The 23,007-nt window shown below is 36.6% G+C and overlaps 1 protein-coding gene across 1 annotated transcript in view; it reads left to right on the top strand.

Moving 5' to 3' along the window:
- Positions 1-1,288: 1,288 nt before the first annotated feature.
- Positions 1,289-23,007, top strand: part of FANCL (FA complementation group L) — a gene marked incomplete at its 3' end in the record, with an annotated part of 30,948 nt that continues 9,229 nt past the window's right edge. Inside the window, exons 1-7 of the mRNA XM_081997746.1 lie at positions 1,289-1,511; positions 4,578-4,636; positions 5,637-5,697; positions 6,754-6,810; positions 8,465-8,562; positions 14,517-14,613; positions 19,528-19,596. Of these exons, the coding sequence (XP_081853872.1) occupies positions 1,419-1,511; positions 4,578-4,636; positions 5,637-5,697; positions 6,754-6,810; positions 8,465-8,562; positions 14,517-14,613; positions 19,528-19,596 (534 nt within the window). The 5' untranslated portion in view covers positions 1,289-1,418. The remainder of the gene's footprint in view (positions 1,512-4,577; positions 4,637-5,636; positions 5,698-6,753; positions 6,811-8,464; positions 8,563-14,516; positions 14,614-19,527; positions 19,597-23,007) is intronic.

Here is a 23,007-nt window from a genome sequence, read left to right on the forward strand (position 1 = left end):
AACACAAGAGACTTTCACATCTAGCTCAAGTGAGTAAACAATGTTTCACATTCATTCCCTCACATAGTAGCTGTATTTCTAATAGCCACTAAAACAATATAAAACTGCAATATAAAAAAAGACCCCTTTTGATTCCTCTATTTCCATGCAATCCTCATGCACAGGTCTTCCAAGATAAGGGAAGAAGATCTAGCTGCAAGTATAAACATTTTCATTGTTTTCTTTGCTTCTCTTTCAGTTCTCTGCTTGTCCTGCAGGTACTGAGCTGCTGACAGCAATCAGAGACAGTGGTTCTCTCACTGCCATAAAAACTTTCAGAAAATACTTGCAGATGCTTCCCAGTTCCTTGGCCTGGAACAACTGAGCTCCTGCTAATACTGCCTTTTCTACATTTTGATGAGCCTTCTGCACTCATTTCCACAGTGGTTTGAAGACATGAATGACTCAACATGTGTTGGGAGAAATAATCCCCTCTATTACAACAGACGACCTGGAAAAGTTGACAATATTTAGCCACTTCAAGTCATTCATACCATATCCAACAGTGGAGGCCTTATGAGCTGGCCTGTAAGTACATGACCTTCTGCAAAATGCAGTAGTATATTGCATGCTAATCAGACTGCATTTGCATTGTTTCCCCAGGGAAGCAGCCTCTGTGATTCTCAAGATTCAGTGACTAGTTCTGCAACACACCTATTAGGTGACTTTCAGTCACCTATCCCTATGTGAAACTATTTTCTTCTTTCTCAAACATGTCTATTTTGGCATAAACTGCCTCTTAATGTTGTGTTTGAGCTATATGCAAAGTCTCATGGCCTCCTGAAACATAAATAATAAACCCCGAAGTTTTGTTTAAGACTCTTTCCTGAGGCTTTCCCAAGCACAGTGACTGTCAGGTCTTTGTGGTGGTCCACCCAGAAAAGTGAGGAAGGTTTTTAACCCAACACCTGTGTGAGAGGGCAGAAGAGCTTTTACTGCCCTAAATATGTTGTGGCAGGAAACACTGTACAATTCCTAGAAAAGCAATGCATGAATTGAGCCAGAAGTAACCCCTTGCCTTGTCTTGGGTGGCACTGCAATCTGCTTGGCACAGCTGGCCTTCCTCGATGGTTCTCCTTAGTCCAGGGCGCTTGTCCCCTCAAGATGTGCCAAAGCATGAGGAAGCCCCGGGGCTGGTCCGCGGCCCGGCCCGGCTCTCGGGCAAACCCCTCTCCTCACGGTTCTAGAAGCTTCTCCTCGCCGCGGGAGTCTCCACAGGACTGCCCGCCTCAGGTAACGGTCGGCACGCGCCCGCCCAAACGGCCGCGCCGCGCGCCCCTCCCTTCGCCTCAGGCGCGTGCGCCGTCTGCCGGCGGGGGTGGAGTCTCGCTCGGCGACGCGTCAGATTCGAACGGGCGGGCGGGAAGCAGCGGCGCAGCATGGCGGGCTCCGGGGCTTTGCTCCGCCAGTGCCCGTTGCTGCTGCCTCAGAACCGGGAGGGCACGGCCTACGAGGGCTTCGTCACCGCGCAGGTACCGGGGCCCGCGCCGCTTAGCCGGCGGCCGTTACTCCGCGTCAGCCTTTTCCCGCCGCTTCCCCCCCACCCCCGCTCCAGGGCCGGGTCTGTGTGAGGAGGGATCGCTTCCCGCCTCGCCTCTTGTTGGGGCTGGCAGCTTCCCGGCCGAGCGCGGAGCCGCCGGGCTTGTGACGCAGGAAGTGCCGGGGGCCGTAGCGGGCCATCTCGGCTTGCTGTGCCTTCCTGCGCCCGGTTCCGTGCCGAGGGCCGTGAGGGTGCTGTGGAGAGGCGCCCACGTGGCGATCCCGCGGGTTGGCACCGTTCATGCACGCGGAATCGCTCGTCTTTTGGCGGCGCGGTCTCGCTGATGGCTTGTGGGCTGGATTCGTTGTGCTGGTAAACGTTATTTTTGAGGCAGATTCAGTGTGCCTGCGCTCTTGGCCTAGGGTAAAGGTTGAAGCAAATGCCTAATAGCGGGTATTTGCCTTTCACTTATCATGTTTGTGTGGTTTCACCTTAAGTAGCTGCATCATCTCTCTGAAGATGTGGCAAATTGCGGTGTAGGGAGAGCAGCACCTAAAGACAGGTTTACAGTGGACGCTCTTAAGCCAAATTTGCCATCAGAAGCACTGTGCAAGTGATGCTACAGCCATGGCTCACTAAAATAGCACATATGGTCATGCATGCAGACCACAGAAACAGCTCTGAACAGGTGTCTTTTCGTTTAGAAATAGCGTGGGATTTTCTTCCTATAAAAATAAGTAAAAGTCAAAAGACATGGGCTGTGTCACACTTGCATTTCCAAAAATGTAGTTTCGTAGTCAAAACTCAGGAGGGTTTTTGGTGACTCGTATTCAGCTTTCACAAGACATTTGGGAGCTTTTGTTTATTTTTGCATTACTCTAACAACTGTAGCTTTGAACCGCTCTGTGTGTTAGAATGTATTCTGGAGTTAATGTGGAGGTTAAGAAGTGAGTGTGAGCGTCTGTTCTCAGATTTGAGGTTTTGATTAGGGCTAAGGCCATAATGTAGCAAAGTCTGAGGTTATGTGTTTAAGCATGCAGCAAACATCAGCTTTGGAGAAGTTTGGAAGCAAGTGATGTGCCAATGGGCTATATTCAGCTCTGAAACAGGTATGTTGGTTTTGCTTGTGAGTATCACAGAAACCCTGAGGTTGAAAGGAATGTCTGGAGGTCCTCTAGCAGGGTCAGCTGGAGCAGGTTGCTCAAGACCATGTCCAGTTGTGTTTTAAATATCTTTGAGCAGGGAGACTGCACAAGCTCTTAGGCAGCCCATTCCGATGTTTCACCACCCTCACTGCTACTGAGGTTTTGTTCATTGTATTTAGATGAAACGTCCTGTATTTCAACTTGTACCCATTGCCTCTCATCGTATCAGCATGTGTCACTCAGAGTCTGGCTACGCTTTCTTTAGTCCTCCTCCATCAGGTATTTGTACACGCTGGCAAGATTCTCCCTGCACCTTCTTTTCTCCAGGCTAACCAGTCCCAGCTCTCTCAGTCTCTCCTTGTACGAGAGATGCTTTAAGCTTTTAATCACCTTCATAGATCTTCACTGGGCTAACTCCTGTATGTCTGTGCGTCTTCTACCGGGGACCTAGCACTCCAGGTGTGCCTCACCAATGCTGACCAGAGGGGAAGGATCACCCCCGTCAACCTGTTGGAAATATTCTGTCTAATCCGAGGTCTTTGCTGCAAGGATGCGTTGCTGGCTTGGGATCAACTTCATGTCCACGAGGATTGCCAAGTCCTTTTCTGCAGAGCTGCCTTCCAGCTAGTCAGCCACCAGTGCGTGCTGGTATATGGGGTGAATCCTTTCCCGATGCAGGACTTCACACTTTCCTTTCATAAGTTCCCGAGCTTCATGTCAGCCCATTTCCTCAGTCTGTTGAGGTCCCTCTGAATGGTAGCACAATTACATGGTCCATCAACCATTTCTCCCAGTTTTGTGTCTTCTACCAACTTGCTGAGTGAGGGTGCATCCTGTCCCATCATCCAGGTCGCTAATGAAGGTCAACTAGTGTCAGCCCCAGGACTGACCCCTGGTATGCAGCATTAGTCAGGGGCACTGGACTTTGTTCTGCTGAACACAACCCTTCCACCTCAGCGGTTCTGCAAGTTCTCAGTCCACCTCGCTGTCAGCTTATCTGGTTCATCCTTCTTCAGTTTGTCTATGAGGATGTTAAGGGAAAGAGCATTGAAAGCCTTTCTGAAACTGAGATAAAGCATCCATTGTATTGGTCATCTCATCACAGGAAGAAATCTGTTTTTGTTCTTGCTTCCTGCTGAAGAAATCTCAGAATTTGTGGATGTTACTCGAGGTATGCAGAGCTGGAACAGAGTTTGGAATAAAAGCTTTGAGATGAGTTAACTGCCCTCTTTGCTTCAGGGAGGTGTTAAGCCTGCTCACAAACCTACTTTATTTCAGTTTTATTTTGATCATCCCATGAGAAAGTAGAGGGAGGATGACAAATTGGGACAATTACTGAAAATACAAGTAGGGGGCGCTTAGGAACTGCCCCATAGGGATTGCACTAACAGGAGAAAAAAATTGCATTCATGTACATGGGACTGGTTTTGTTTACAGTTTCTAAAACCTTGCTGAAATATGTTGTGGATCAGTGCCCTAGTTGCTTTTTAGTGTATTGCTTTTATGATAAGAGCCTGTTTAGACTTTTACTTAAGTTGACAGATTTTCATGTACTTATGCATGACTTGGATTAAATTATATTTCTTGGTTTTGTGCAGATTTGGATAATGTTTATTTTTCTTCTAAAAGGTGTTATTTTTGCTTTATGAAATGTGATGCACTGAAGAATTTTTACTGAATACAGCGAGTTAGAGGTCAAGAGTATTTCGACTTCAGAATTGAAATCGGCATTATTTCTACCTGTCACTCATGCTGCTTTTTTTCCTAAATAAAGAAAATCTGAATAATATTCCTGAAAGTTGGATAAGACAAACTTTCTTTCTTAGTAGCTGATCTTATGGGGAATTCTTCCCACAAGTGTCTAACTACTTATCTTTGCTGACCCTCCTGTTAACTAAATGTTTCTTTTCAAGGGTAGAGACTTCCATATCAGGATACTGTTACCAACAGACTTTCAGCTGAAAAATGCAAGGTAAGATAGTTTCATGATAGCAATTTGTAAGTGTATGTAATAAAAGTTTATTTTGATAAAAGCAATTATGGATATGCATATGAATTATTATTTTTTCCAGTATTAGTGTTGGTAATTAATTCTTACTGGTTTCAACTTAACCTTGCAACAAAATTGTACATAATTTTTTGTTAATTGTACGGCATCAGTGTTAATAAACACTGACAATAAACATTGCCCATAACAACAAAATATTTTGATAATTAACTCTGAAAACTGTTGTAATTAATTGTTGTATTTATATATAAATCAACATATTTGGAGAAATGTTCATTTAAATCAGATTATTTATATGTCACCATTTGGGAAACAGAAAATTTAGTGTAAAGTTGTAAATTCAAGCACTGATGTACTTGAAGTTTAAAAAGCTACGCTAACCATCATTTTCTCTTTCCTGTTAACATGTATTAATTTGCATTACCCAACTTTTCTTTTAAAAACCCTGTTCTTATTACTGTGAGTGTTTATCACAGTAATATGTGAGTATATTGCGTGGATGCACACATACATGGATTAGTTTTTAACATTGTACTCCATAGGTCTGCCTAGGCCAGCCTGTGCTGAACTGTGAACAGATGTGGTATTCGATAGCTTAATTTCATTCTAGGTCAGATACTTAAAACCACATTATAGGTAACTTTGACATTTCCAGGATACAATTTTTAAATATTGGTGTATTTTATGAAGTCATATTAGCTTGCAAGAATTATGTTGTTGTTTTCAGCAAAGAATAGAGGCTGTTGTAGGTAACTGCTTAATTTTTAATGGGCTTTGGGATAGTGACATTTGAAAGTTTTAAGTAACTTTGTATATGGGAACTCAAAGAGATTTTGAAGTATTGTTTGCTTCCTTTAGTTTTTTTCAAGAAAATATATTATATTGTGGTGTAGCAGACTTTCTGATCTCTTCTAAAAATCATGTACTGTGAATTTAAAATTTATACAAAATACCGTTTGCCTAGGATAGAGTGTAGCTGGCACCTGAAGAAGATACTGCATGCATATCAGCATATTTTAAAGCAGGTATGCAACTTTTAAAATAATTTCTGTTTACATGTATACTTATAACAATTCTAAAAAGCTCATACTCATACACCTATTCTAAAAGTATTAAAGAACTCTTCTTTCATTGTATAGCCACAGTTTATTATGAAACGCTTGAGGATTTGCATCCTAAAGAGAGATTTGTAACCTAAAAAGAGATGGATAGAAATTAGTAAATGTTTATTTTTATTCAAGCTTTATTTTTATGAAGATTGAGATAGAATGCTTTTTAATGAATAGCTGCTGACATTTTACTCGAATTTTTCTTTAATCTCTCAACTAGAAACAGATATTTTTTTCTCTCTTTTTTCTATATTTATTTTTTTTACAAACTGTTCATAATGCAAAGGAGAGAATTCACATTAATTATTGATAGATCTAGCTCATTCTGTGTTGTAGACAGCCAAGGAATCTAGGGTAAACCTTGCTATCCAGAAGAAAATTTGGAGCAAGGATACAACAGCGCTGCCATGACGAAGAATATTTTGTTTCTAAGAAGGCATCTTTGCCACATGTGGGAGTTGAGACACTGTACCTCATGGACTGTGCACCCCTTTGTAGGACAAGGGTTGTGAGTTGGGAGTAACCAAAGATCCAGAGCTGAGGAAACAGAAGTGTAAATATCTGAATATAGACAGAGATCCTTAATCCTGTATAGCATCTAAAAGCACACGGGTCTGGAGAGTTCCTAAAGAGAATGTAACCAAGTAAGAAATGTTTTTGAGTGACTCTGAAGCTTCTGTTCTCATTGGTGAAGACTAAAGTCTTCATAAGCACACAAAGTGTAAAGTCTTTATAAGCTATATAAATGTGTAATGTGACATCATGTGGTGAAGGTGATGGTTAATTTTCAGTAGTGTTTCCTGTACTCCGGGAGATTTGTTCTGTAATTGAAATATTTAAACATGTGATATACGGTTGGGGTTTTATGTTAGTTGCTTTGACAATACTAGAAAAATAGATAGATAGACTGAAATTGTTTACTACTAAAAGTTATGAGTTGAAGAAAATGAACTAATACTGTGTTCCCTCCAGAGGCTGCACAGCTGTCCAGATCTCATCAGTTTTATGGTGGAGCTGAAAACTATTTTGGTAAGTGACAGTATGTATATGTGGGAGACAGGATGTTCTTACAGCTTTGGTTTTCAGTTCCAGTTTTTTACAGTTTGCTCTTTGATAGGTGGATTTATGTTTGGTTGTGGTTTTTTTAAGAAGAGGTGATTTTGTATGCATGCTGTTCATACAATATTTGTATAAATGTCCTTTAGGATTTTAAGTGACTGTACTTTTGGGGAATTGGACTGTTACAGAAAAATTAAAATCCTGGCAAGGGATCTCAGTATAGAGCCATCCTCTTTACAGTGATTTTCTTGGAATTCCTGGTATTGTCCAGATGGTAAAGGTGGCTTATCATACAAAGGATTATACAGTCAGTGAATTGCTGAAGGTGCTTTCACCTATGTGACAACTTGGCCAATAAATGCAGAAAGTTGGGGAGGGGTTTATAGTTCAGAGACTGCTGTTTATTCCTTTTTTAAAAGTTTTTCTAACCTTGGATTGACAGTTTCTTGTCTGTTAGTAAAACATTATGCTATAAGCATTCTTGGCAAAAAATGCTTGCATATTATTTTTATTTCTACTTAACGTAGAAATAAAACACAGTAAGTATTCTTCAAAACAACCGCAAAAATACACTCCTGGTATTACACTACTGCCGGGAATGCCCTTCCTCAGTATTGGTTCAATCCCTGCGAAACTGGATTACACCAAACCAGGCAAAGGTGCTTGGAACAGGACTGAATAAGAATGTCTACATGTGGCTATTTTGGAATATTCCACAATAGTTATTCCAATCTATTTGCATGAATACAAAAGCACTCGGAAAATGAGAATGCAATGAAAGTATAATTCATTCAAAATAGCAAAATAGTGCAGGTAGTAAAAAGAACAGGAGATGCTGTGGGAGAACTGGGCAGAAATGATTGTTATACTTATTTTTTTATTATATTTATTATTTTGTTTAAATCTATTTTATTTTAAATTATTATTAATTTTATTATGCGTTTAATTTATTTATTTGTCCTGTAAGCATAATTGTAACTTAAGTACACTTTTAAAGAACAAGTAGCACAACACAAATGTGGAACATAAGGTTTGGTTTTGTTTTTATCTGTAACACAGCATTATCTTTTTGATAAAAATTTCTTGAGACATTACAACATACTTGTAATGTCTTGATGAGTATCTGTACCAAAACTTTCTCTCTGGGATCCTATGATGTTAAAACTGAGAAACTGGATTTTATTTTTTTTTTTATTGCTATATAAAGCTGTATATAGCTACTAAAAAGATCATATATGTGTTTTTGTTTGTGGCTGTGGAGCCCAGGAGACAGCTGTGGGCTTAATAGAACCTTCTTTTGAAATGTTCTTTCAGTTAAGATGCTTGACTTCAAATTTATTAGCTGAAAAAGAGGCATATTTGATATTTGCATCTGAAGACTATGTTGTCAACATCTGTGGGATTTTTTTAAAGTTGCAGATGTTTTCATTACCAGTATCTGAAGTGATTTACCAAACAGCTTCTTTGTCTGCTTTAGCTGGAGGCTATAACAAAACAAATGCAGTGTGCAGTTAATTTTACATAAGCTTAATATTTTTGAATGAATTGCAAAAGTCATATGACTAAATAGATGCAAAAATATTGAAATCTCTCTTAATGATGTTTTTAATGTTCTTTTAAACAGGAAATTGCTTTAAAGAATACACAAGACCTGCACATACCATGGCCGCCAGAATACTACTCCTGTCTTGTCAGAGATCTAGAAATATTGGGTTGGAATAAGTATGTTTATTTTTTAACAGATATTATCTTTAGAATATCTGTTCCTCTTTTTTTATTTGTGAGTTGAACATATCAAATGTACTTGTTCTGCTAAATTTTCCAGTTTAGAAACTGGTTTTGCTTTAAAAACTCTGCTTTGTTTTTAATTTAAAAAACCCAACAAACCTGTATCAACTGAAGGTATATTGTCAGTCTCAAATAACCGAGCTGAAAGGTGAGGTGCTACTACTAAGAAATCAATTCTTCTTTGACCTATAAACTATTGGCATAGTAAGTATATTGAATACAACTTTGTTGCGGTTTAACGTGTCAGGGAGCTAAACCAACCACACAGCCCTTTGCTCACCCAGCCCCACGCTGCTGCCTCTGGGCACCTTCTCATTAGGGTCTTGAATGAGTGCAAACAGATTATATTATTCACAGTCTCCATACTCTCAGATGGGCTCCTAGAACAAATTTAATTTCATCCTCTTACAGAGAAAAACAAGGTTTTTTTCCTCATACCTCCTATAGAAATCTGAAGGAACACACAGTTGTGATCAAGTATGCAAGGCCCATGTGGAAATTTTTCAGAAATCTGCAAAACTTTCTGTTTTGCAGACTTTTACTTGAAAGACTTTAACTGCCATCCCATGTGCCACCACTGGCAACTTCTCTGATACTGTCTTCCACAGCAGGGAGCCTGGAATGGACTGATCTCTTCTTTCCCCTAGAACCTCCAGGAGACCTCTGTGGTGTTGAAGAAGGTAGTTGTTTCTGTTTCGGGAGACGTTAAGGAAATATAGTTGAAGGCTGTCTTTAAGTGATAATATGCAATTAATCTCACAATGCCTTCTTTCAATGGGTTTAGATGGAAGATTGTATAGGATGAGAATCTACTTTTTAGTTTCAGTAAAATGAAAGTTAAAAAACAAGTCATTTGTGGTTTTCAACAAGACAAATCTACTTTTACCTGAGTCTTGGATGGCAAGTAAACTTTAACAAGTGTTTATTTTGCTAAATGAAATAAAGCAGCCTTGGGTTTAAGAATAGTTTTGAGTTTTCTCACCTGATTTGTATATAAATAAATAACATGTAATTAACATTAAATAGGAATTTGCTTTGAAGGCTCACAGTTATTTAAAGATTTAAAACATCCTTGTTAAATCAGCTGAAGTCTTTTCAGTGATTTCCATTATTAAGTATGTAGTTGTGCCAGCTGGTTACATACTCTATTCCAATTTCTCATATTCAGGTCTGGGAATACTAGTTAAAATTTCCTAAACACATGGGAAATACATTTTGAATCATGCCTGCTCTCCCAAAATGAAAAAACCACCACAATCCTTTACAAAGCCCGTGCCAGGGAAACAGACACTGACATACAATAAATATCATTTAAATATATAAAATGTACTATATTTATAATTTGATATATAAATATATACCTAAATGTCCTAAAAACACACTTTCCAAATACAAGTTAGTAGCTTATCTCAAAACGTGATATTTCTTCTGACTTGTTGTACATACAAAACATCCAGTGGCTTATTATTAAAAAAGCACATCAGTGTTTTATCAGAGAGCATGCTTCTAGGGCAGAATTTGACCAGGTTTCTAGGCAAAGATAGTCTTCATGTAGACGTACAACTTAAGCTGTGCTTTTGTCCACTGTAGTGATGTACTGCAGTAAACATACCCCTCTTGATTGACTTATGTTACAGATAAAGTCTATTTGATAGGGCTTTTTTGGCTGGGGAAGCCAATCACTTAATTGGGCTAGGCTGGACATAGGGGATTGTATGTGGTTTACTATGAGTTGGAAGAAGAATAATCTAGAGAGGTGATTTGAAGTACGTTAGTAAGTTACACCTCTAACTGTAGTGGGTTTTTAACAATATAATGAACTACTAAGAAGGCCTCTTAACCTAGACTGATTTTGAGTTGCAGGTGATGTGTATTTGCATGTTATTTAAAAACATCCTGGTATGGTCTTTCAGCACAAAACTAAGCATTCAGTACTGGCAGTAAGGATCAATCACTGCTCACATCTTGGGAAACCTTCAGCTTTATTTATCAGGATTTTTTTTTTTAGAAAAGATCTGGCTTGTTGTGGACCCTAGATTTACTTTTTCCTAATGAGTTTTGGGTCATGCTGTAAGCTGACTGCATCCAAAGCCAACTGAAAAACTGAAGGATATTTTGTTTGAAAGGGAATCAAAGCAATAGGCTATGGTTCCTTTACCTCTGAAGTGAGTTAAGAAGCTCTTCAGGTATGGCACAAATTTGGTGTGTTCTAATGGCTTTCATCTAAAGAATATGTGAGGTTTCTCAGAAACATATTGAAGACATTATCTGCAATAATAATCTTATATCTCTTTCCTCCACTGAAAGTACAAACAGCAATAAGGATTGCATCACAGGCTGCTGTGATGAGGTAAAATCACTTTCTCTGTGATACAGAAAACTTGATTCTTTGACCTAATTTAGGTATGGGGGAGAGTGAATATGCTTTCATATTCAAATACTTGTACACAAAAGTCACAGTTAAACAGGTTATAAAATTGTACCAAATTTCCAACACTAAGTGCCATCTGAACATCTGAGGAGTTCAAAAGAGGATACTTCCTTTAATTTCCGAACATGGCAAAATAGCAGCACAAACGTACTCAGCTGAGGTGGGAGAGTACACATGTAGTAGTATTAAGCTATATGAAAGGCTGTTCTAATACTGTCTTATAAACTCATTATCTGATACAATGATAATGTCTTGGGAAGGTAAATTATCAGCTATAAAGCATTTGTAGGACTCTTATCACCCTCGTGTGGATTCATAAATGTTGCCAGTATCTCTTAAGTCCATGGTGTGAGTCGGGATCTCTCAAGTCTCAATGCATTTCTGCTTGATACTTGCCAAGTTTTTTCATAGAAACTATCTTCTCCTCTTGCCTTTGTCATTTCCAAGGGAACCCTGCCTTGGCGTGTGCTCTCAATCATTTGTGTGTTATGCTGCATTACAGTACTTCAGAGATTTCAATGAGGCTTTCCATCTTTATGGTGATTCCATTTTTTTCTATGTGATAAAATGGAGCCTATAGAGAAATAAAGGTTTATATAACTGAAATACCACCTATGCAAACAATTCCTGAGTTGATTATACAATTGTGAAGAAATTCATATGACTTTTGCAGCATTGTCCAACTTTCTCCAGTCCTATAGAATTGACCCTTTCATCTCTTCTTACCCAAAGAATAGTAGAGTGATATTACAGAACATGTAGCCACAAAGCTACTGAGTTCCTTTTTTCTGTCCTAAATGGAAAATTGAATCCTCCTTCGCTCCCTGGAGGCAGTTTATTGTTTTTACATTCTTTTGAGAAGAAGGAAGGCTAGCTATGAATTTTATTTCCAGGCATTCTTCAGCCATGTATGCCCCTTGTCTGAGGAGTTTTTTATTTCTTGGTGTTCCTGTTTGTGAAAAAGTTTGAAACAGTAGAGAACGTTTTACTAGCAAACCTCTTAAGTATGTGGTTTGAAATGAAGAATACTTAAAAGGTGTTGTGTTGCTTAGGTTAAATAGCTGTCTTCTAACAGCTAGTTAGAAGTCAAAAATTAAGTAAAAGCTGTAAGAATTTCCAGATTGGTCTGTATTGTAGTGGTGCTTCATAGCAGTGATGATCTACATTTTTTTTTTTTTACTTTTTTTTTCTGTTGTCTCCTAGCTCAGTGAAAATCACATTTTAAACTGGTTTTAAAAGATACTTTAAATATGAATTATAAAACTAAAAACATGTTAAAAAATGAATAATGGGCAGAACTTGAAAATCATCTTATGGTGTATCTCTCTATACATAATTAAACAGGTAGCCATTATTGGTGTTCCTAGCACCTTTTCCAAATGCTTACATTTTTCTTTAAAGTTTGTCTAATTTACACTGTGAATAAAACTGAATGTGAAGGTTCTTTACAAATATGACTGAACATAATTATATTGTCGCTGTATCTTTAATACAATCGTGTGCATATATTTATATTTTAAATATATAAATAGGCACACACATGTATATATGTTTATTGCAGAGGCTGTCAGGTTGTTAAACTAATTGTAAAAAAAATACTGAACCCTGAAGGATTTAAAAAATAGATTTTAACATATGTATGTCCATTGCTATCTAAGAAATAAAAATAATTTTTTAATCTCGTTCCTTCCCACTCCATATAGAGTAAGGAACTGCAAAAATGTTTGATTTTATACTAAAATAATCCATACTTTTCTGGCACCTCAAGAGTGAAGTGGTCCAAACAAGATGACTCTCAGAACAGATAATTTTAAATCCTAAACACCTTGACAACATCCCTTTAATTTTTCCATTCTCTTTTGCTATCTACCCTCACAGTGCATTGATGTAGGCACCAATTGTGCTTTGGTTTGGGCACTGCTATATAATTTATTGCAGTAACCATTCTGTGCCTTAGCTGCTGGTTTAGAATTTCCCCACCCCAGGCAACAGTAGATGGTGGGATGGGATATAGGTGGTTTCTTATCTTTATAAAACTTTGTGATATAGTTTTGAGGTAAAATTGGAACATATAGAGAGTAATGGTTTTTTTTTTCAGTTAGAGGAAGAATGCTCTAATTCTTTCTAAATAAATCGAGTTTAATTGACTACAGTTGAATTAGACTTTTATCAAGGCTTGTATTTCTTTCAACTCTTGTGGAGAAAAGGAGTGTCAAAATACTCAGAAATCTGTAGGACTACTGAATATTACATTAATCAGCATTAAACATGAAATAATATCTCTCTTTCCTTAATACCATTACTGCTTTTTCCATCTGTATTTTTCAGTTCCCTCATATGGAGGCTATGTCATTTATGGACATCCCTTTCTTTTATTCTTTTCGCTTCCTTCCTAGGAATGCGTACACGCTTTGGTGTATGTCTACTTGTACAGTCTTCTACAGCTCCACTGGCAGTTTCTGTGGAAAGGAACCATTTTTCCCAGCGCACTGACTCAAGTGATTGGGCTAGTATGTAATGGTTTAAAAAACCCAAATGTTAAATAGGTCAGCAAGCAGATGCTTTCTTTGAACTCTCATAGGCCTTTCCATTGGTCCAGGTGATACGTTGTACAATAAACTTGGACTGCTTTTTATCTTTACACAAGAATGACATAATAAAAATGCCAAAATATCCACATGCCCAGTTCGCTGGTAAATATACGGAGAAGTTTGAACCTTTCTGGCAGTTGTTGAGGCTACTCAGCAGAACATATTTCTAGTAAACAATGTATTTTACAGTTGTATTCATCTTCATTGTTGTGGGAATGACAAATGAGTGACGTTTTAAGTAAAGAGTCAGTGATTATGTCAGAAGTTTTAAAACTTATTTACATTTAGTATGTACTTGCTACTTGCTTGGGTGCATGCATACTGTGTAAAACCGTCATGAAATGAAGGCAAATCATCATAAAAGACTCATTTTGTACCTGGTTGGGTACTGTTTTCTGCAGAAAATCAATTTCCGGATATGAACCAATATCCACTGAATTTTCCCCAATAATAGTATTGATAATAAAAGAGAACTTCATTGAAGAGAAAAGCAAATCAAGAGCATAAAAGTCTCATACAGTAAGAAACTGCAGAAAAGGATCAAAGATTTGACGGGAAGTTTAATGTGTACATAAGTAGAGGCTGACAGGAACATGCTGTGTGTGTCAAAGGTTCCAGTGATGGAAAACTGAAACACAGTGCTCACTGACCACAGCATGAGCCTTGACACACGTTGTAAATAACCCAAAGATGTATGACTGCATTAAGCAGTAGACTGCTGTATTAACAGCAGTAAATCTAGAGCAGCAGAAATGGTTAGCATATAGGACTTCCTCTGATTAATATTTGCGAAAGACTAATAAGAGTATTGCAGACAATTCAAACTGTACTTCTTGCAATCCTGCTAGTTTTCTTTTCTTTTTCAGAGTCGCATATGTGGATAGTGGTCTTACCACAATCAAGCTAAAAGCTGAAGACTCTTGTGGTCGACAGCATCTCATCACTCTGAAGTTAAATGCAAAGGTGAATTTACGTGGGAGAAAACATTTTAGGCTTCCTTGAAATACATGGATTTTTCTTGATTCATAAGGATTTTAGGGCATTGGTTTGTTTGTTAGTATGACAGTTCTGCAAGATAATGTTGTGGGGGTTTTGAGAAAATTTTTTGTATAAGTAGAGTTTTCAGACTAACTATATTTAAAATTAATATTGCATTATGGTTATCTGTAAGAATCTTTTCATATAAAACTGTGCATGAAGTGAAAAACACTTTATGATTTTGCAGTTATTTTACTGGTTTACAGACAAAGCCATCTGGGAAACTTTCATTCATTATCACTCCATCCAGAGACTATGCATATAACATGAATTAGAGGATGTTGGGATGCTTCTTTAGCAAGTCTTACTGTTACAGCTATAGATGTAAAGGTTTATGACAAACTGACTACAGAAGTAAGTTCCTTATGTTAAAAAAAAGTATTTTTTTGGTCTAAATAATTGGCTGACTTTGACAGTGCTTGCAAAGCAAATCCATGGCATGTGCAGAAGCAGAAAAATTTTAATTTTTCCTCATACTTAGAACTGAACTCAAATTGCGATGTTTCTTCATAGAATTTCTCATTTCAAGGCATAAATCTCTTATAACAAACTATGAATATCCAGGCTGTATGGTGACATTTGTATGGTAATAGCTGTTGTCTTCAGAAAATCAGTCTACAGGAAAAAGTGGATCCAAAAGTGTCTAAACATTGCTGTTTGGGACTATCCATGGTCCACCACCTGGAGTAATAATCTTGAAGGGATGAGGAGTGGGCACGGTATTGTAAGATTAAATTTCACCTTCACAGACATCCTGTATTCCTTTTAAATACCACGAGTTTTTTTAGTTTTACATACGACAAGCTAATTTTACCTTAGAGGGGAACAAGGAGCCTGTAGAAAAAGTACTGTTTGGGAATTGAGGTTGCTAAAGTGGATTTTAAAAACAGAGTAAAACCATCCTACATGCACAGAGTAATGAATGCATAATTAATTTGCTAGTCAGTCCATTGTTAAATAAATTGATGGAAAAATATATTGGGAAGTACAATTATGGTGTATTAAACATGTGAGGAGTGTAACCAGACTGTATTGTTATTGCTTATAAGGGAGCTGGTATCCCATACTTGGTATGACACGAGAAATTAAGTGCAGCCTGTTGCCCCTAGGATTTTCTTGACTTTATGATGACTGAAGTAAGGTATTTTAACTACTTGGATGTATAAAGGTGAAAACAAACAAACAAACAAACAAAAAACCCCAAACCCAAACAAACAAAAAAACCCACCCAACCACCAAAACAGTTCAACACCCATTTTTACCAAGCAGCTACCATGGCCAAACAGTATTACACTTACGCATTGACTGGTTCTGTCTAGCCTTAACTTATCACTGTCCTGTAAGGGGAATTGAGTTACCTGCTTTTGTTCATGTAAAAACTTGTGTATTTTCTTTACAGTAATAAAATAGCTGAAGTTGAGACTCCTAATAGCAGAAGAAAGCACCATCTAACAAATAAAGATATAGTGTAGTAGACTAGATTATCCAACTTGTGTGTTGTTACCAGTAATCATCAATTTTAATTTTTTTTTTTTTTCCCCCAAGCGATTGTTATGATGAAGGATCAATTGCTTGTCCTTTTTAAACTGTCTGGCATTTAAACTCGCCACAATAGAAAATTTATATGTGAAACGTGGTTTTGGTGACATGGGGATTTGATTTTCCTTCATATACATATCTAATACATTTGAAAAGACTTTGCTGAAGTATTTTTTGAAGGGATTTCTTTTGATAACCTGCTTTACTAAAAGTATATTTATTTTTATTATGTTCTTTCTTTGATTAAGGTTAGTATGTGAGCTAAACCTCTCCTTCCAGCATCTATTGCTGGCTCTTGTCTGTATGCTGGCAGATAGGTTTGTTGAGCCTTGTCCTCACGAATGCCATGCAGTGAAATGAGCTTATAAGCCTGCCGACAATGTTTTCAGGAAGAAGCTCTTCAATAAGTGATTTAGGAAATTCTTTTTCATAAGGTTATCATGTATTGAGATAATCCCCTAAATATTCCTTTGCTGTCATTCTGAACGGTTCGGATGTGTTTTGAGGACTTTTCCTTAATGCATTGTCAAATGTTTCACCTGTTATCCTTGTCTTAATGTGCTTTGTGTTAGGAACAGTCCTTTGAAAACACTCAGTCTCTATAAACTGCATTTGTAAAGTGTCTAGGAAACTTGGGGTCATAAGTTTAAACCTGGAAGACTTGAGAATAGTCATATCCTAGTTAGGCAAGTTAGGCAAATCATGTGCTACATAATTTTGATTTTTGTAAATAGTTAGGCTTAAACCTCGTAAGAGGATATACTGTTTAATGCTTAGATTACTTGTGAAATAGTTTTCTGATTTATTTGGTTGAAAATGCCTGGTCCAGAAATCTTTATCCATTCACAATTTAAATAAATTACTAGAGAAGTTGTCAGAAAACAAAGCATGTATCTTTGCAAGTATAAAACCAAATACACTGGGTTTTATTTATCAGATTTCATTTTGTATTGCATGAGAAGCAGGTTGGGTGCTTGCTATTACAGATCCCAAGAATTCAAATAGGCCACTGCAAGAATTTGTATGCCATATAGTAATCAAGATGCTTTGGTAATTATCTGAATGATCTGTCAACGGTTATGAAAATACTTTTTCTAGATAAAGTTAGCTGCATGCCCAAAAATACAAATATTTTGTTTAATAATTGCTTAAATTGTTCTAAAGAATAATAGGATGATTTCTGACATATACATTTGAAGGTAACTAATAACATGATGTCATTGATATGCTCTGGTATAGTATTTTAAAATACAGTCTCCTGGGGAATAGCTTACCTTATTTTATATAGGATTTCACTCTGCAAGATCTAAAAACATTATGTACATATGTGTAGAATCATCGTGGAGTAGTTCTTGGCAATTATCTGGTGCACAGTACAATATTGTGCTCTTACAGAAAATTTGCCTAAAAATGCCGGGGAAAAGTGCTGCAGGTTTTTTGTTTGGATTTTTTTTAAAGTAATATAAAGTTAGTAGAATCTGTTTGCAAGCACTTGTTCAAAGGCATCCTACAAAAGACTGCATAAAACGAATTTACTTACCAAGAAAGTAAGCACATAATTGGCTAGTGCTGCTGGGATTTAAATGAGGTAGTCCTAAAACCAATCCTACAGAAAAATTGGTCTGTCTTAGTTTGTTCCAGGCATGCTTTTACACATTGAAAACAAGTTTATTTCTATGCAAACAGTGAAGTATTTCATGGAAAATAATACCTACAATACAAAAAGACTAACACTAAAGTGCCTGCAGTACAAGAACGGTAACACTACATAAAAGAAGCTGTAGCAGCTTTTGTGGATATACATTTCAAAGTTGTAACCACCTCCTGTCCAAATTAGTTGTTTCGTTTCTCGTGCTCTGTCACTGTTATTTAACTTGTCTACCGCCAATTTGATGAAATGGTAAAGCACAAGATATTCAAGTTGTAGGAGTTGTCTTTAGGAAGTGGATACCTAACAGAAACCACAAGTGAAGGCAAATTAAAAAACAAGTTTAAAGAAATTTCTGTGAAATCCGTAAGTCCACTAGATTATTATTAAAATCAAAGCAATGAAGTATGGATGCTTTAGGGAATTTAGGTCTCCTTTATACTCTTTGCCATAGAGAACAATTTGAAACTAATTACTGTAGAATTACAATTTACAGAAAATAAAGACAAATTTTAAAAATTATTATTTTTTTTATTGCAATCTTCATTGATTGCCAGATGTCTGATACATAAGGACAGTGTCTATGTCTAGAGGTTTACTTTGGAGGGAGAATGGTTATGGGAAGCAGCACAGCTGAACTTTGCCTCTTTGTCGTCTTGAATTTTGTAAGGAAGCTGGGACTTACTTTTAATATGTCTCCTCTAATAAGAGTCTCTTTAACATTTTCTTGTGTTAGCAGTTGATGCAATGCTAACACAATTTCTATAAAACTGCTGTGTACGTCATGGGTAGAATTTGAATGGTTGCATAGGAATAAAGGAGGCAACTTCTCAGGTGAATAAAATTTTGGATAGGTGCTCCTGGAGAGGTCACAGTTTATTTGTAATTAGATGTTTCTTTCCTTTGCTACTTTATTTTTCAGAAAATACTAGGGTTTTTTTTCCACAAATTACATATTGAATGCTGAACAGCAATAGCTTTACTAGTGTAATGAATAGTCAGTGGTTGGTTTTTTTAAATATCAAACCTTTTATAGCTTCAGTTTTCTTAATACAGTTAATTTTTCTTTTCCTCATGGACACCTTTTAATTTAGTGCAGGGAGTTGTTTTAATTTTAGGTGTATGTTCATTCATCTCTTTCTAAGTAGTTATGTACTTACTCTGAATACTTTCAGTTTCAAGGTAAAAAATGTTACCAGTCAGAGCATTCTAGTTTAAATGAAAATTAGTTCTTGACTCATGAAAGGGTTGGTTTATTGTTTTGTTTTTAAACTTTCCTATCCGGTACAGGTAATTGAGAACTTTTTTTTTAGTATTTGATGGTTTTTGTCTTAAGTTCTTTTTTAACATGTCTTTGTGAACACTGAACAGAGGAAACCGACTGTCTTGCCTTTACTAAAAACTGATATATAAAAAGTGTTTACATGTAGATTTCTTCTTTAAATTATAATTAACATTCATAACTATTTCTGCAAATGCTTTGCATACTGTTTCCTCTAAGAGCCAAGTTCTCAAGATGCTTGAAGTACTCATATTTCGTTATCAAATTTGGCAGCTGAGTATCAGTCTGACTTTAAATCCCTTAAACCAACCGGGAAAAAAAAAAAAAAACAACAAGAAAAGAAAAACTGTATTTTCTTTCCCTCCCTCAGTATCCAACAGAACCACCGGATTGCCTTGTGGATTTTCCTGTTCAGTTTGCTATTTCTTGGATGCCACAGGTAAACTACTGTACTATGCATCTTTTTTTAATAACTGAGATACATATACAATATGTAGGTGATAATGAGGGGTTGGACTTTATTTTTTAACTCCAACTTTTTTCCCTGTGTGCATTTTACTTGTATACATGCTTACATAAATGTAGTAATACTGAACTCCATATTTCTTGTCATAATGTTTTAAATATTTTCCTTGCCATATAGATATACCTTGCATGTTGTATGCTTTGCACTCATACTGGCTGTTTTTTTTTCTTAAGCTGTTCATATGGCTGAAATATCTTTAGGAATGATATTGGGAAAATACATGCATGAGAAACAACTGTCATATAGAAAAGCAGCACCCTCTAAAGTTGACAGACATTTAAAAAAAGGCCATCCACCAGTTTGTTATCCTATATAGTTTTCATAACATAATAAAACTTTTTCAGTTACAAGCAAAGGAACAGGAAAGTACTTGATAGAATTCTGATTTCATAGTTTAACTGATACTGCTAATATAAAGAACCAAGAGCCATTCTTCTTTTAGTCTCTCTTGCATTATTTCATGTATCTTTTTTCCTTAATAGAGCATGTGTACTTGATTAAATGGATTTAAATGTGAGCACTTAATGTAAGTTAATTTGAATTATCTCTAGAAAGTAGTTTATGTTTAATTTCATTTAATTCAGGAAAATAGATTTTTACATAAATGATAGCATTTCATAATTCTAAATCTCACAAGGATTTCTATCCATCAATAAAGCCTGTCTTTATGGTACTAAATTTATGTAGGGAACATGGCTGAAAGGTTGCATTAGAATGATTTTAAGATGGGCATATAATTCTGACTGCAAAGCTCTAGGTTTTGTATGTCAGCTCAGATCCTCCAATACGAGAGGTTGAGGAAATAAGTGCAAGAATGGACCATTGCAAATGAAAAAATATATTTAGTTTCACATGTAATTTTAGGTTTTGATTCTCTGGTATGGTTTGACACAATTTAAACAGATGTTGTTTTTCCCTTAAATTATACTGGCTTCCATATACTGCAGGCAGGATTTCAAGTACTGTTTCTATCCTCAAACTTTATGTATACTTTTAATAGTATTTTATTAATTTTGCAGCCTTACAATATATGTTGCCTCAGATTAACAACATTTCAAATATCCTCGGCAGTCATTGTTTCTCTGTGTTTACTGCTAGTACTTTTAAAGCTACTAGCTGGATTTCTGTTTTAATAAGATGTCTTGAAAAAACATGATATGAAGCAGCCTTCTTTGACAAGTTAAAGATGGGAGCAAATATATTAATATTGACACCACAAGCAAGCAAAAATCTGATGTTAAAAATATGCCATTCTAATGCTTGAGATCTTAAAGTCTTTTTACAGTTAGAATTACTTATGGACCGTTTGAAAACGTGAACAATAGGCGTTTGTATATAACTGAAGACCCTGTTTTGAAATCGTGAGATACTAATTCTAGCTGCAGGTAGGCTGCTATAATACTGAACCAAATACCAGCAACCTGTGTACTGTCCTGATAGAAATGCTTTAGCTGAACAGTCTTTTTTGAAACTTAACATTATCTGTGTGGGTGATACGAACCTAACACTTCTGGAAAAAAATGTGTGTAGTAATTGTGTAAGTTCAGTTTATTTTCAAAATGCACGGAAATCATTGCGGTGAGCAGTCTTCACGCTACTGTTAAGTAAGGGTTAAGCTTAGATAATGCTGAAACACTGCTGGTAGCGAATTTAGCAGGTCCTCAAGTGGTTGAAAATTTTGGTTCCTAAAAGGGAAAAAGAACATGCTATACTTTGTTTCTAGTAAAATAGCATGAAGTTTTGATACTGATAGGTCTTAAATTTTAATATTTGTTGGTCATCTTTAATGTAAAAACTGACAAGGTTTAACTAAAATTATGCAATTGCACTATTAGAATTTAAACTCCTATGAAAGAAAATATAAATCGATTTCAGATAATTGATTTATTTTTTTTCCCCCACCACCCTGTGTGTGTGGTTGCCTATTTCAGGGTTTTTGTTGTGGACTTTAAACTTGAGGGGTTGTTGGGTGACTGGTTTTTTCTTTCTCTTTTTTTTCCCCCCCTCCGTATAATAATAGACATGGCTTTATGGCATCCATATTAAAAATGGGTAATTTTCCTTATGGTCCCTGTCTTCCTGCTGGGTTGATAATGTTTTGATGTATTTTTCTTTTGCTCTGATGAGAGGTCTGCTGCTGCTGCTCTGACATATTCATTTGGATGAATAATTATAACTTGCACAATGTCAAGCTGAAGATGGTAGGGTTTTGTGCGTCATGACAAGCCTAGTAGCCAGTGCAGGTGTCTCACAGCATGATCAGCAACAGCCAGTGTATTCTGGCTCAGAGGAGACATTTTAGAGTAGTAAGAAATCAGCACCAAGGGCAATGCTGCTGCTGCTAGTTAGAAGTGCCAAATAAATGCAGAGTGCTTCTCAATGACAAATGCAAGAACATCTTATTTCAGTTATATTCTTTTTCTAAATAACCAGATAAATGTGCTGTCTCCACATTTTAGCATAGACCGTAAGCATGGTTCTGCAATTTCAGTGCATCTATGTTCTGCTGCCCTCACATCAGGGTATTGTTTCTATACTGACCACTGCCCACCTGGTTGACTACATGAAGGTCATGAGAGTGGAAATTAATGACTAATGAGGTCATGCAGCCAGCCAACAATGAAACAGTAATACAAGATTTAGAAGGTACAGTGGTATGAATGAGATTATTCTTCCTTTATTTTGATGAAAACACAATAAAATGCATCATAATATTGCTTTTTCTTTGCAAAGGAGCTTCACAGACACCAGCTTTATATGCAACTATAAATACAAAAAATGGAGATTGCTGACAAGACAATTTATAAAGATTTCAGGGCGTTGTGTCTCTGATTTGTGCTAAGGATGGGGAAAATTGTTAAACTACTGTTTGTGAGAAATAAACTGTTTCCAAACAAATGTAAAGAATCATAAATTATTTAGGTGATCCAGGTGAACCCTTTTCCATCCAACAACTGTTCACTTTATTAAGTTGTATTCTATCAGTGAATTCATAAAGGACAAGGAGGTAACAGCACCTATAGTTTAGGCTACTTTACCTTTTCCATTAGGAAGCTTTGCAGTTGTTCTTAATTTTGGATAAGGAAATTTTGTGTTAGGAAGAATTTTAGGGGGGAAAAAATCTCAGACCAAAGATCACATTTTAAACTTTTTTTTAATAAATTTTAATAAATTGTGCTGTATTTACCCGAATTAGAATATTCTTACTACCATTTGATGAATATTTAGTTTATCCAGGATTTGGAGCAGGTGTTTGAAATGTGGCAGAATAGGCATATAGGCACGTAGCGCTGCTTAACAGCTACAGAATGTCTTCCATGGATT

This window comes from Phaethon aethereus, assembly GCF_964289735.1.
Source record: "Phaethon aethereus genome assembly, chromosome: 3".
Classification (NCBI taxonomy): domain Eukaryota; kingdom Metazoa; phylum Chordata; class Aves; order Phaethontiformes; family Phaethontidae; genus Phaethon; species Phaethon aethereus.